This window comes from Nyctereutes procyonoides, unplaced genomic scaffold (assembly GCF_905146905.1).
Source record: "Nyctereutes procyonoides isolate TBG_1078 unplaced genomic scaffold, NYPRO_anot_genome, whole genome shotgun sequence".
In the NCBI taxonomy this organism is placed as follows: domain Eukaryota; kingdom Metazoa; phylum Chordata; class Mammalia; order Carnivora; family Canidae; genus Nyctereutes; species Nyctereutes procyonoides.
Window position 1 is genome coordinate 18,929,230 of NW_026575048.1, and position 15,609 is coordinate 18,944,838.

At 36.0% G+C, this 15,609-nt stretch overlaps 1 protein-coding gene across 9 annotated transcripts in view; it reads left to right on the forward strand.

Annotated features, from left to right (window-relative positions):
- The window catches only part of NCOA1 (nuclear receptor coactivator 1), a 245,257-nt gene that overhangs the window by 185,139 nt on the left and 44,509 nt on the right, over positions 1-15,609 (forward strand). For all 9 annotated transcript variants that reach the window (XM_055327207.1, XM_055327201.1, XM_055327209.1 and 6 more), the window contains 3 exons: positions 3,345-3,492; positions 4,808-6,128; positions 9,198-9,378. In XM_055327207.1, the coding sequence (XP_055183182.1) occupies positions 3,345-3,492; positions 4,808-6,128; positions 9,198-9,378 (1,650 nt within the window). The remainder of the gene's footprint in view (positions 1-3,344; positions 3,493-4,807; positions 6,129-9,197; positions 9,379-15,609) is intronic.

Here is a 15,609-nt window from a genome sequence, read left to right on the forward strand (position 1 = left end):
CAGCTCTATAAAGAACTGTGGCTCCCTTACTCATGTCTTAATTCAAAATATTCATGATTGTTACATATGATCAAAGCTATTGGTGTGAATGGTATCTAGGGATTGGCTGAATGTGTCTGTACTCAGGACATAGGTACTTTGTGTTTGCTTGTTCCTTCTTTGATGTTTATTCAGGAAATATTCATTTAGTACCTGCTATATACTAAGCTCCATACCAGATATTATCTTACAGCATTACTGGCTCCATTTTAGTGATGATGGGAGAAGGTTAATTTGCATTATGAAGTCCTAAAGTTGTAAATGACAAAGTCAGAGTTCAAGCCTGAATCTGACTTCTAGGGTCTTGTTCTTTTCATTGATCCATGCTACCTTCCTGTTTACCTTTCCATCTGAAAAACTGAGCATCAGAAGAATTTTAGTTAATTGGATAGCCTTAATTCTAATAACTAAAGTTTTACCATAGCTTATATTACCTTTTTTCCTTTTCAGAAAATGACTGTGAATAATGATGTGTGTTAAGTCTTTTTCCACACATTATCATCCAAAATAAATAATCTAACTTCAAAAATTAAAGTGTGGTAATTTCCTTATATAAAGTTAATAGGAGTTCCCCAATTTTGGAATTTTTACTGTTTTGGATAGATAGAGTCCCAAATTAAGACAGCATAGTTACCAAAAGGACCAGTGATGGTTCTGTAATCCACATTAAGCATTTAAAGGTTTCTATGCTAGTCTGGGTTTCTAGTTCTTTCTCACTTTATAGGGCTAATAAATCAAGAAATTTCTATTAATTTTCATTACAAAAGTTAAGTCCAGGGATCCCTGGGTGGCTCAGCGGTTTAGCACCTGCCTTTGGCCCAGGGCGCGATCCTGGAGTCCTGGGATCGAGTCCCACATCGGGCTCCCGGCATGGAGCCTGCTTCTCCCTCCTCCTGTGTCTCTGCCTCTCTCTCTCTCTCTCTCTCTCTCTCTCTCTCTCTCTCTCTCTCTCTCTCTCTCATGGATAAATAAATCTTAAAAAAAAAAAAAGTTAAGTCCAGATTCCTACTAGAGCAAGAACATAAATTGAGAAAAGCATTAGAGAACACAGCTAAGATCTAAAATCTCCCCTTAAGGAAGTGTTATGGTAGTTGATCACAAGTCAGTATTAATCTGTTTACATGAGATTCAAGGAGAGTGGAAAATAAGAATGGGACACAGTACTAGCCCTTATGTTTATTTTAGTTGCTGAAGAAAGATAAGTGTGTGTAAAGTTATCTACCTCTTATTTAAAGTGACAGAGGAAATATTTAGGAAGCAATGAAAAATAAGATTGGAATGAAAGTAAAGTCGGGTTGTGTGTGTGTGTATGTATATACATATATATACATACATACACACACTGTTGAGTATGGGAGACAGTAGTTACATGTCACTACCGAGTAGTTGAAATGTAGCTGAGGAACTGAACTTAAAATTTTATTTAATTTTAAGTTTAAATAGCCACATGTGGCTGGTGACAGTACAGTTCAGTAGTGAAGAGCCAGTGTTTTTCAGGAGAATGGGGAGATCCTAAAAAACAATAAACTGATGAAGAGAGAGATAAAATGATATAAACAAAATAACATGAAATATATTGCCTGGCCCTTTATATAATAAAGCTTTATTTTTCTCCCAAATTAATAATTTATCTTGAAATGCTACTTTTTTGTTATAGATGTGTTTTCTAAAATATACTGTTAAAAAGATTTTGACAATTTGGAATCATTACATTTTTTTAGGGTTTTGTTATAGCAAAACATTTATTTATATCCTTAAATAGAAAAATTATCCATTTCATTTAAGACTCTTTCATCATTTATTATTTCATTAGGTACTAAGTTTCTCCCTATGTTATATTTGGTAAATATACCAGTGATTTCTGGCTGAAATTGCCAGATGGGTAAGGAATGTGGTTGATTGGACATCAATCAGTCTTAATCCTTTCAATTAAGTCTATGTCTTAATTTTAGTATTTAGGCTTATTTTTGTATGGTATAGGTTTACAACAGTTTATACCCTCTTTAGCATATGAGGTATACCCAAAGCAGTAAAAGAGAGTGTCTTCTCTTAAGTAATATGTAGTTTCAAAAGATATTTATTATTAATTGGTCATTTTAAATCTCTTTAACGTGTCTTTAAAATGTAATAGAAGGGCTTTCTGAAATGTCTATGAAAAATAGTACTAACATTTATTACAGGCTAAATTGTAATAGTCATTTGTGGTAGTAATTCTTGTGTTTCCATGACTATGATTTTTAACCTATAGCTGAATCTACCTATTAAATCTTTCTTAAAATAGAATTGTATCATATTGCTAAAACATCAGTGACATTTTCTTACTTAGTAGTTTGGTATAGCCCTTACATATTTAATAAATACTTAACAATATGGTTAGAATTTTGCCTGCTATTAATAAACCTTTAAGACAGAAGTAAATTATGTTGTTTATATAGTGATATGAATGCCTTAATCTAGTTTTTGTTTTTTGTATTAGTAACAGTTGCCTTTATCTTAATTTTTTACTACACTAACATAAAAAATAATATATATATGTAAATACACAAATTTGACAAGATGAGACCTTAGTGATTCACATTCCTGAGTGAAAAATTAAATTTGAATTTCAGTTCAGTGACTCTGCAAACTAATAAAAACATAAAGGATGAATATTATGGTGTATGAATGATCTCAGTAAAGCTGTTATTAAAAAATCAGCCAGCAGGGCAGTCCCGGTGGCACAGCGGTTTAGTGCTGCCTTCAGCCCAGGGCATGATCCTGGAGACCCGGGATCGAGTCCCCACTTCAGGCTCCCTGCATGGAGCCTGCTTCTCCCTCTGCCTGTGTCTCTGCCTCTCTCTCTCTGTCTCTCATGAATAAATAAATAAAATATTTTTAAAAAAAATCAGCCAGCAAAAGGAAAAAAACAAACTTGTTAGAGATAATTCTGAAAGGGAGACGATTACTTGCTGGTATTTTTAATGGACACCTAATAAATTTGAAGAACTGTCCCATTATGGAGAGATTAAAGTTGATTTTTTTTTCCTGGTTTTGAAGTTTCTTCATTATTTTAACTTATGTGAGGAGGCACTCATTCAAGTAGTACTAAGTTAAAACTTGTCATCAAGTGTCTATTTCAGCCAGAATCCTTCTCCCCCTTCAGATATCTGCTTTGTCTAAACTATTCTTTATTTTGAGTTTGAGCAGGCAGCTGTTGGGAGGTCATTTAAAATGAGGCTCAAGGTAGAAATAAGGCTTGGTAACTCTCCTCTGCCCAAAGTGCAAGTGTCAGAATTTTAACTAGGTTTTTCTTTTGTTTGAAACAGTGATGACTCGTGGCACTGCCTCCAGCCCATCCTATAGATTCATATTGAATGATGGGACAATGCTTAGCGCCCACACCAAGTGTAAACTTTGCTACCCTCAAAGTCCAGACATGCAACCTTTCATCATGGGAATTCATATCATCGACAGGTACTACTTATTTGGAGAGCTTCATATGAAATAAATCAGTTCACATATCTCTTCTTAGAGAAAATTTTTTTATTCTCTTGATGGCTAGAAAACAAAAATTCTAAATTAGGTATCAAGCTAGTGTGATGAGTATATATTCAATATATCCATATTGGGTTTTAGCCTAACAATAACCTTATTGTTCAAAAAAACACAAACACACAGGAAGGGTTAGGTTGAAAATATGTGTTTCAGAGGTAAAAACCAAGAAGGTGGCTAAAAATAGCCTATTTTCCATATGTGAACTTTGGTCTTAAAAAAGATTTCAGAATTTGTTAATATTGTTATTTTTATTTTTAAAAGTGCTGTATTCTTATTAGAGCAAACTTGATGGCTCCTGAGTTCAAGTTGACAGTTTCTCAAACTACAGGTCATTAAACTATCAACTTGAGAGTTTTGAATGTCATTGCCTCTAATTTGTTCTCCTAAGTACATTTTACATTGGTATATATGGTAAATTCATGGAACCATTCTTTTATCCTATGAATTATTCAAAACCCTACATTTGCAACTATTTAAAATGTAGCATTAAACAAAAACAAAGACATTTCCCCTCACTTCATCTTTTCCTCATCTGATATATTTGCTTATTGGAACATGGTAATACCAGTCACAAATCTGTTGTCATAATTATGGATTTGAGTAAAGAGCTCGATGAAAATCTGAATTCAGTATTCTGTTTTTTCTAATTTTAGTTTAATTTATGCTTGTGAGTGGAATTAGCACAGTTCTTTTTTTCATATTGTGATTTCTCTTTCAAAACATCTGCTATGTCTGCATATCACCCTTTTTAATTTTTACATCAGTGACACAGTATTTTCCTTACCCAGTCTTCCTCTTTGGAGTTGAAATACTTAAAAGCTGTAAAAGGGAGTCATGAATAAAGACTTTGTAAACAGAGGTGTGGGAAGTTTCTCTTTCAATCAAAAATATTATTGTAATGTTAAGTATTTGTATTAAATTTCAAAAAGCTTAAAAGTACATATATTGGATTTTTTCCAAGGCCAAGAAAGATTTCTTTCCCATATAACTGAAACCGTTATCAAATTTATGGGACCATGAGCACTATTGCCTATTAAGTGGTGCTAATAATTCACAGTAGCACTAACAGTCCACTGTTTTTCCTTAATTTAAAGTGATACAGAAGCTTTTTACTTGATGGCTTGCAATATTAATGGGGTTAATGGTCTTGGTTTATAATATGCATCATAAAGACATTTTAATGGAAAGCAGTGAAGATGTTTGAATAATAATGTCTTTTTCCCCCTCCCCCCAGGGAACACAGTGGTCTTTCTCCTCAAGATGACACTAATTCTGGAATGTCAATTCCCCGAGTAAACCCCTCCGTCAATTCTAGTATCTCACCAGCTCATGGTGTGGCCCGTTCATCCACATTGCCACCATCCAGCAACAACATGGTGTCCCCCAGAATAAACCGCCAACAGAGCTCAGACCTCCATAGCAGCAGTCATAGTAATTCTAGCAACAGCCAAGGGAGTTTTGGATGCTCACCTGGAAATCAGATTGTAGCCAGTGTTGCCTTAAACCAGGGACAGGCCAGTTCCCAGAGCACTAACCCCTCTTTAAACCTCAATAATTCTCCTATGGAAGGTACAGGAATATCTCTCGCACAGTTCATGTCTCCAAGGAGACAAGTTAGTTCTGGATTAGCACCAAGGCCCAGGATGCCAAACAATTCGTTCCCTCCTAATATTCCGACATTAAGCTCCCCCGTTAGCATGACAGGTACTGCCTGTAATAATAGTAACCGATCATATTCAAACATCCCAGTAACATCTTTACAGAGCATGAATGAAGGACCCAATAACTCTGTTGGCTTCTCTGCCAGTTCTCCAGTCCTCAGGCAGATGAGCTCACAGAATTCACCTAGCAGATTAAATATACAACCAGCAAAAGCTGAGTCCAAAGATAACAAAGAGATTGCATCCATTTTAAATGAAATGATTCAGTCTGACAACAGCTCTACTGATGGCAAACCTCTGGATTCTGGGCTTCTGCATAACAATGACAGACTCTCAGAAGGAGACAATAAGTACTCTCAAACCAGTCACAAACTAGTGCAGCTTTTGACAACAACTGCAGAGCAGCAGTTACGGCATGCTGATATAGACACAAGTTGCAAAGAAGTACTGTCTTGCTCAGGCACTTCCAACTCTGCCTCTGCTAACTCTTCAAGCGGTTCTTGCCCCTCCTCTCATAGCTCGCTGACAGAGCGGCACAAAATTTTGCACCGGCTCCTACAGGAGGGTAGCCCCTCGGATATCACCACTTTGTCTGTTGAGCCTGATAAAAAGGACGGTGCATCTACTTCTGTATCAGTGACTGGACAGGTACAAGGGAACTCGAGTGTAAAACTAGAACTGGATGCTTCAAAGAAAAAAGAATCAAAAGACCATCAGCTCCTACGATATCTTTTAGATAAAGATGAGAAAGATTTAAGATCAACTCCGAACCTGAGCCTGGATGATGTAAAGGTGAAAGTAGAAAAGAAAGAACAGATGGATCCTTGTACCACAAACCCAACCCCAATGACCAAACCTGCTCCTGAGGAAATTAAACTGGAGTCCCAGAGCCAGGTAGGTAATCCCTCGCGTCATAGAATAAATAGTCATAGTTATTTTTTCCTTTTCATGTATTTTACTCCAACCATAAACCAGATTTGGATTCAGGCTATGTTTTGTCCTACCCATTGGGCATATATTAAAAGGTTAGTATCAATGGTTGAAACATCACGGGATGCCCTCAGAGGAAATGGTTGAAAAATCACAGGATGCCCTCCTTGGAACTTTGGAGGGCTATAGTTTGTTGTTGTTGTTGTTGTTGTTGTTGTTTAGGGCTATAGTTTTAATGCAGCATTCTAAGCAAATGGATATTTGCTTCTTTCCATAAAATCAGTTCACAGCTTTGGAAATTTTTAAACATACCTTTCCTGCCCCCTCCTCCCAATCCCACCTGTTGAATCCAACTCTTTGGATATAGAACACAGAAATCTGTATTTTTAAGAAGCTCCCCAGAGAACTATGATGTGTAGCTAAGTTTGGGAACCTCTGATGTAAATGAAATGGGAGAGAAGTATGAGGAGGTGGGCAAAACTGCTTAGTCTGGCTTGCTTTGCTATTTAGTTTCCCTTGAAACGTTTTTTAAGGCTGTTTTTCTTCTTATCTGATTCTAATCACCTTCAGCCCTTATCAGAATAGGGACTCAGAGTATTCTAGGAAGCAGGTACATAACACACTCTGAAACAGAAATAAACAGAAATAAACCTTTGCATAAATTGTTATAGGTTAGGAACTTCTGTGATTAAGCTAAGGTCGGGATGGAGTGAAATTAACAGGCACCTTCACTTATGAAGTAATTGCTATGGACCCTGAAGGAATTTAAGAAAAACAGAAAATGTAGTCTCTCCCCCCTAGGAGCTTACAAATTATTTAGAAAGAATATAGACAAATATGAAATAGCTGAAAATATATTTACAAAGCAGCTAATCGATGAGACATTTCATTTTGAAACAGGATTCACACTTAGTGTACATAGGTCCTTCATTTTTTAAGCCAGCTTTATGTTCTACCCTCATCTCACAGAAATCTCTCTCTTCCCTCAGGCATACTGCATTCTAGGCACATGGAAGTCCTTGCCATTCCTGGAATAAGCCATGTCTCTTCTAAGCATCTTCTGCCTTGCTCTCCTTTCTGTCTGCTGAACTTCTCCTCATCCTTCACAAACCAGTTCAGACATCATCTCTGTAAAGCCTTCCCCACTAGCCTTCATTAGACATTTCTTTCCTCTCTGCATTCATAGTGCTCCATATTGTCTCTATTTACTATTTGTAATAACACTATTTTGATTACTTTTATGTGTGTGTGCTTTTTGAGTATAAAGCTATCTCTCATGTTTCTTGGTACAGGTAAACTAATACTGTGCTTTTAAGCTGAAAAAAAGCTTTAAATAATAACTATATTAAAACTCTTTAAAAAGTCACAACTTTATAAGATAATGCTATTGTGTACAGTTGTGGTAGATGTTTTGGTTTGCATATTCATGCATTTCTGCTGAGTTTATACCTACGAGTGGAATTGCAGAATCATAAGATATATGTATGTTCATCTTTAGTAGATAATGGAGTTTTCCTAGTGTGTACAAAGAATTCCCTCTAGTGTTCCATGTTGTTGCTAATACTTAGTAAGGTCAATCTTTTAAATTTTGGCCATTTTGGGGTCTTTGTAGTGGTACTTCGTAGTTTTAATTTGCATTTCCCTAATATTTATTGGCCATTTGTATATCTTCTTTTGTGAACTGCCTATTCAGGTATCTTGCCTATTTTCCCAATATGTTGTCTTTTTCTTACGGACTCATAAGAGTTCTTTACATATTTTGGATGAGTCCTATAAAGTAGTATATTTGCAGACATCTTCTCTATGCTTTGCCTTGCCTTTTCTTTCTTTTAATGGTACTTTTGATGAAATGTCTTCATTTAGTCCAATTTGTCAGTATTTTCCTTTATGATTAGTACTTTTTGCACATGTATAACAAAAGACGTGTTCAAAAATGTTCATAGTAGCTTTATTTGTATTAGTCCCAAATCCATCACAATAGAATGGGTAAATATATTGTGGCTTGTTCATACAGTGTGTTACTATTCTATAGTGAAAACAAATTGACTACTACTACATGTGACAAGATCTCTGAACTTCAGACATATAATGGTTTTTTTTTTTTTTAAGATTCTATTTATTTATTCATGAGAGACAGAGGCAGAGACTCAAGCAGAGGGAGAAGCAGGCTCCATGCAGGGAGCCCGATGTATGACTCAATCCCGGGACTCCAGGATCATGTCCTGGGCTGAAGGCAGGCACCAAACTGCTGAGCCACCCAGGCATCCCCATAAATATAATGCTAAGTGAAAGGAGTCAGACATTTTAAAAATACATCTATATAATTCTATTTATACAGTCTAGAAACATAAATTTTAGTTGAATTAAATAGTGAAACCCAAACAGGTGACATTTTATACTGATGAACTGTCTCAAAGTAATAGTTATAGCATAATACTGTGAAATAAGGCCAGTTTTCTCCTATGCATAACCTCAGACAACTGTAGAGATACCCTATCTCATCTAGAAAATAGGTTTCTTATTTTATTAAATCCTCAAGTGGGAAGTGACCTTCCTAGGATCTCTGAAGCTGATATACTATTTATAAGGAAGTTTTCCAAACTTTTTTAAATTATAAAGTTACATCAGTGTAAATTTATTTTTCATTAACATCATAAAGTAAATCATTTTATAAGATAGAAAAAAAATCCAAAAAAAAAGAAAAAAAAATCATCCATAATCAGTGGAACACAATATTCTTGAATTCTTTCCAGTCTAATCTCTTTCCAACGCATAAATTTTATGCCAAAATATAGTAGACAATTATTATGTGTACATTATCTCATACCCTCCACTATATTAATATCATAAGCATCCAAACTGTTTTCCAGAAGCTCACATAATTTTAATGAGGCCTCAGTCTTTCCAATTATTTCTTCTTAATTCTCTCATAGTCACACTTAATTCATAGAGTGTAAAGGAACAACTTTTTTTCTACATTGATTCAGGTAAAGTATAGAATATATTTCCTCTAACTTTGGTTTCCGTTCTTAGTTTACAGCTGACCTTGACCAGTTTGATCAGTTACTACCCACGCTGGAGAAGGCAGCCCAGTTGCCAGGCTTATGTGAGCCAGAGAGGATGGATGGTGCGGTCACTAATGTAACCATCAAATCGGAGACCCTGCCAGCTTCACTTCAGTCCACCACTGCCAGACCCACTTCCAGGCTAAATAGTATGTGTTGGGAGAAAACCTTGTTTTAAATATGTAACCATAATGTGGATTAGTGCTTTATCTCTCATCATTACTGCACAGACCATTTATTTGTTGAGAATGAACTATTTTTACATTAATGCCACTGTAAATAATGTATAGTTATTCTTATACATATGAATTTCACTCATCATGTGTATCTTAAGTTATTATAGCTTCTATCTTTCTGTAATTAATGTTAAAGTGAACAGTTGATATTAAGGAGAACAATTTTGTGTTCTTACCCAAACATTCCATAGCAAGACTCAGAAATATGGTACTGGTCAGATTATATTATCCAAAGTGTCTTCCTTGAACACTAGTCCTACAAGTTGGAAAAAAAGGATTTTGTGCTAAAATCCACTGGGCAAATGCTACATGGCACATATACCATTCTCCTCTTAAAATTCCACATTGTATATTAGTTTTTAAAAGCCCTATGTTAAAGATACCAGTTTACATTTCTGTAACCCAGCATTTACCATACTTTCTTGATTATGGAATTCTTTTCACAAGTCATACATGTTATCCCATAGAGCACCATTTAGGAGACAACTGTTGAAATGAGTCACTGGTACTCTAGCCTAAAGAGACACTTTGGTAGTATAATACTTCATAAAGATAGGCCTGTCAAGTGTTATTCATCTGTCAAATTTTGAAGTTGAAAATAACGGTATTGATAATTCCATTGTGTAACCTTGAAACCAAAGGAAACTGAACAGCTTACTTTCAAAATTTGCCTGTGTTCCCGACCCAAGTCTTGTCCCTCTTTTGACAGGATCAAATGTGGGACTCATTTATTTCAGTCTTACTGCAGCTTTTAGCTGTCATGACACAATTCCTGCAAGTTTGCCAAGATTTCCAGGAAGCTGGAAAAAAAGGTTTTTGAGTCATTTCTGACAGTTTTGGAAGCAGTTTTTCAGCTGACCAGAGCACTAGGTGTAAGCTGGAGCCCAGGTTCAAGTCTCACATTTTCCTTTTATTAACAGTGTTACTCTGGACACATGAATTTCCTGAGCTTTATTCTCTTTATCTGCAAAAGGAGAATTAAATGAAATGACTCCAAAAGTTTGTTCTAATTGAAACTGAGAGGCTCCAGACTCTGGCATAGTAGGCACAGTTGGAGAAACAAGAAGGTACAAGGCTAAAAGGCAATAAAATGAAGTCTGACTATTGAGTGTTTTGATTCTGGATCCCCATCCAATATGGGAGCCTGGGGGATTTATCTCAGGAGAACTGAATGGCCAGAAAAATGTCTGGATATGGGTGTGTAAGGGGAGCTCCCTAAAGTGCAGAGGTCACCCTGCCATTTAATTGTCCAACAGAAGGCTCCCAGAGGACACAAGCTTCACACTCCGCTCTCACAGTCCGTGTTTTATAACACTGAACAGACACAACCAGAGATCACCAGGACTTTGAGGGAAGTCTGCAACTTGAAAGAGAGTAAAAGAAACAAAAAGAGAGTACAATAGAGCTATACAACAAGAGCATGGACTAAAACTGAACTAAACTAAAAAACCTAAAATTTTTGAGAAGATATTTTATCCATATGGGAAGAAAAAAGGCAAAGAAGAAGAAAGAATTTTTGGAAGTTAAATATCCAACATTTTAAAATTTTAAGAGAAATGATAGAAGACAAGGCTGAGAAAAACTTTAAGAAAGAACAAAAAGACAAGTAGAAAGTTGGGAAGAAAAAAAGTTAAGATTGACCTAGGAGGGCCAGTAATGATTGATAAGAATCGGTCAAACAAGCAATGAGAAGGGGGGGAAAAAGGGGAAGAGAAGATATTTTCAAACAACAACAAAAAGTCAAGAATGTTTCTAGAAAGAAACAAAGGGCATAATTTTTCAGATTTCACTGGCTGAACACATAGCTAACACGTACATACAAAAAAGACCTATACCAAAACTTATCATTTGTAATTCTGGAACACACCAGAGAGAAAGATTCTAAAAGCTTTCAGAGAAAAGATGTGAATTGCATGCAGTGAGTCATAATTGCCCCAAACTTGGAAGCTATCAAGCCATGAAAAGACATGGAGAAACTTTAAATGCATATTGCTGAGTGGAAGAAGCCAATCTGAAGAGGCTACATATTGTATGATTCCAACCATATAGCGTTCTGGAAAAGGCAACACTATGGGGACAATAAAAAGATCAGTGGTTGATAGGGATTCGTTGTTAGTATTTGTCAGAGGGAGGGATGACTGGGTAGAGCATGGAGGATTTTTAGACCAGTGAAATTGTTCTGTATGATACTGTAATGGTGCATACATGTTGTTATACATATGTCAGAACCTATAGAATGTACAACACAAAGAGTAAACTCTGTGAACTATGAGCTTTAGTTAATGAAAATGTATCAATATTAGTTCATCAGTCTAACATATGTAGTACATAAATGCAAAATGTTAATAATAGGAGAAACAGCCCAATCTAAAAAATAGGCAAAGGATTTTAAAAGACACTACATAAGTAAAGATTGAAAATAGCCAACAAACACATGAAAAGATAGTCAATATCTTTAATCATCAAGGAAATGCACATTAAAACTATAATGCAGTACTGCTATATATACTACTACTATTCCATTGAAATACCCCAGATTTTAAAAACTGATGGTACCAAACAATTATGTCAAAGATGAGCACCTTGAACTTTGGCATTGCTATTGGATATATAATATGGTAAAATCTCATCAAATGAGACACATTACCATGTGACCCAGCAGTCCAACTCATAGGTATTTAACAAAGAGAAATGAAAGCACATGCTTATCCAAAGGACTTGACCACAAATGGTCCTACAACATTATTCATGATAGCCTCAAACTGGAAACCATCTAAATGTCCATCAACAAAGAAATGGCACATTTATAAACTGAAATACTGCTCAGCAGTGGAAAATAAGAAACTAGTGGTTCATGGCATGAATTATTTATTCTCAAAAACATGCTGAGTGAGAAAAGTCTAGATTATTGGTTGCTAGTGTGGGGTTGAAGTAGGGAAGATCGACAGCCAAGAAGCTTGAGGAAACTTTTAGACATGACAGAAATATTCTGTTTTCTTTATTAAGACAGGAGGGTTATGAGTTTATATCTTTTTCAGAGTTTATTACAACTGTACACTTAAAATGGGTGTATATTATATGTAGATTAGACTTTAATCAAATTTGCTTCAGGAATATCTGTGATTAATTTCTTTTTTTTTTTAGATTAGAGTAATTTCTAACTACAATTAACCATGCAAATTTCTAGTAGTTGTGAAAATAGGTAAAAAGACATTTTTAGGTATAAAAGGGCTCAAATATTTGCATGGTATAGTCACCCCTTCTAGTAAAGATCCTTAGAGAAGTACTTCAACAATACAGGGAGAAAACCAGAAGAGAAAAAGATATAAGATCCAGGGAAAACAGAGGATCTGAAAGCATAGCTGATTAATAAGATTAGGGAATAGCCAATACATATTGAAACAGGTGGCCTGAATCTTCTGGAAAGGAGGCTTCTGGGAGAGAAATGAAATTGATCTCTTTGAGTTTATAGAAAAGATTACAGATAGGTTTATGTCAACAATGTTGAAAATCTGAAAGATTTCTCTAGAAAAGCAGGCAAATGAAAAATATGGCAGTTTTTAACTCCAGAAAAAGGGAAGCAAGATACAAGAAAGGTTTGAACATAGTGCACAATGTAATTTTGCAATGAGTAATATTTGCATAATCATAAGAATCTAAGTATTAACTTTTTATTATAAAGAAACTGTGAACTCTGTTAGGGAATTGGGGACATGGGAAGTAGTAAGATAGGTAGGTCTGAGAAAATTAAGACCTCATCTATCATGATGGCAAGTCAGTAATCTCAAATTGAGACATAAGGAATAGCAGCATATGCACATTTAGAAATAAATAAGCAAATGCCAAAGAAAATAGTTACACAAGTTGAGAATGGCTGCCTCCATTAGAAGGGAAGTAACCAAGGGATTAGAAGGGGTAAGACTTAAAGCTGCTTTTATTTGTAATGGACCTTTTGGTCCTGACTTTAATAATTATGTATATATATTTGATAAAAAGTAAAGGTAATAAAAATAGAAAGTATTTTCCTACTCTTCAGGCCTGTGAAACTGAAATATTTTTCCTTTGTAGTCTGTCCTGAGGCAAATAAATTTTGCTTCTCTCTTGAGATTTCTTCCCCCAAATATAGCTCCATATATAAAAGTATATAAAATAGGCCAGAATCTGTTAAACCTTGTGCTATAGTGTTGGCAAAGGCCAAAAGCATAAAAGGGAAGATCTCATGGTAAAGGAGGGTGAGGATGACGGTGCAGACAGTCTGCAATGTAGAGGAGAAAGAAAATAAGATTTTAGGAGGCATAAGGCTAAGGAAACAAGTTGGGCAGAATAAAGGAAAAGAGGAGATCCCTGGGTGGCTCAGCGGTTTGGGCCTGCCTTCGGCCCGGGGCGTGATCCTGGGGTCCCGGGATCCAGTCCCATGTTGGGCTCCCTGCATGGAGCCTGCTTCTCCCTCTGCCCTCTCTCTCTCTGTGTGTTTCTCATGAATAAATAAAATCTTTAGAAAAAAAAAAGGATAAAGGAAAAGAGAGTAAAGGATTGGAAAAGGAAAAAGATGGGGACAAAAATATATTAGCATATCCTAGGAAAGAAGAGAATAGCCTCTAATTCTCTGCCTCCTCTAGCCTCTGTGATGGCCATCACTACCTTTCACTGGAACCAGAATCCATCACTGAATAGCTGATTTCACATCTTAACCTTGTGCCCACCTGGGAAAATCAAGCATCTTTCTTCACCTTAGTCTTCAGCCTTAACCTAAGCAGTGTCAAGTGTAAATGCCTGGCATAGGACACATCATGTTTAGTTACCATCATATTTCACCACCTGGGGTACACCAGTTAGAACTTCTGGGTTTTTCTACCATGGCACTCATCTTTTCTCTTACCTTTTCTTTTCCTTACCATTTTGTAGTGTATTTTGAGAGAATCTCTGGACCACATTTTCCAGATCAAAACTGAATCTTCAACTGTATCCATTCTGCTTTTCAGTTCTATCTATTGAGCTCTTTTAATTGCAGCTATCAGGTTTTTAATTTTCCTTCTCATGGAAGCCTATTAGTTTCTGTGGGTATGATGATAAACTTTGCAATCTGTGTGACAATACATTTATTATACTTACTCTAGGCCTCTTTTTCTGTAAGAATCTTTTTTTTCCTCCAAAGTTACTTTCTTTGTTAAATTTGCTTCTCTCTCTTTCCTGCCATTGACTTTTCTGGAATGTTTGGTGCATTTACACTGTCTGCCTATATACTGACCAAGGCCTGAAATGAACAATCTATTTAGTAAAGTGAGAAACCCTTTTTACTCTGGCAGCGAAGGTAGGTTCTGATTATAGAAGCCCTGTTTCTATGTTGCTGTTGTGAGAGAGTGGGGCTTGGTAATGGGGAAATCCTCATGGCAGCCTAAGCACCCACTCTGGGAGATTCCCTGGGCAGAACTCCCACTTCGAGTCATGCTCTTACCCCTTTAATCCCAGGGTCAGACGCCAGAGTCCTCTGCATGGGGGGTGGGGCCTGCCGCAGCTGTTCAGTGGCCCAGATGCCCATGGCCTGTTCTTGTACCCGTTCCAGTGACCCCTAAGCTTGGAGTTGTTCTGGGCTTCTGGAGAATCTTCTCTTTGTCTTGTAGATTTTTTACTTTCATTGAAGTTTTACCATTTGTTTCCTCGGTTTTAGCTTTCAGAAACTCTTATCAGTTGAGTTCAGCTGCCATAATATTTCTCTTGCCTTTCCTCCAGCTAGAGACTTATTTTCCTTTTTTATTTCTTTTATTTCAGAGATAATTTTGGAGGGAAAATAAAATAGAAGGGATATAAATCTGCCACATTGAACCAGAAAATTTCCTTAGGTCTATTTACATACAAGAAAATAAAGGTCCAGAGAATGAAAAGAAAAAAAATACACACAGACAAAAACTTGCCTGGTTTTCTATTTAGTACATGCAGATTCAGGATTTATTTATTTTTTATTTAAATTCAATTAGGCAACATAAAGTATATACTTAGTTTCAGATGTAGTGTTAATGATTTATCAGTTGCATATAACACCCAGTGCTCATCACATCACATGCCCTCCTTATGCCCATCACCGAATTATCATATCCCCTCCATCAACTCAGTTTGTTTCCTTTTTTTTTTTTAAGATTTTATTTA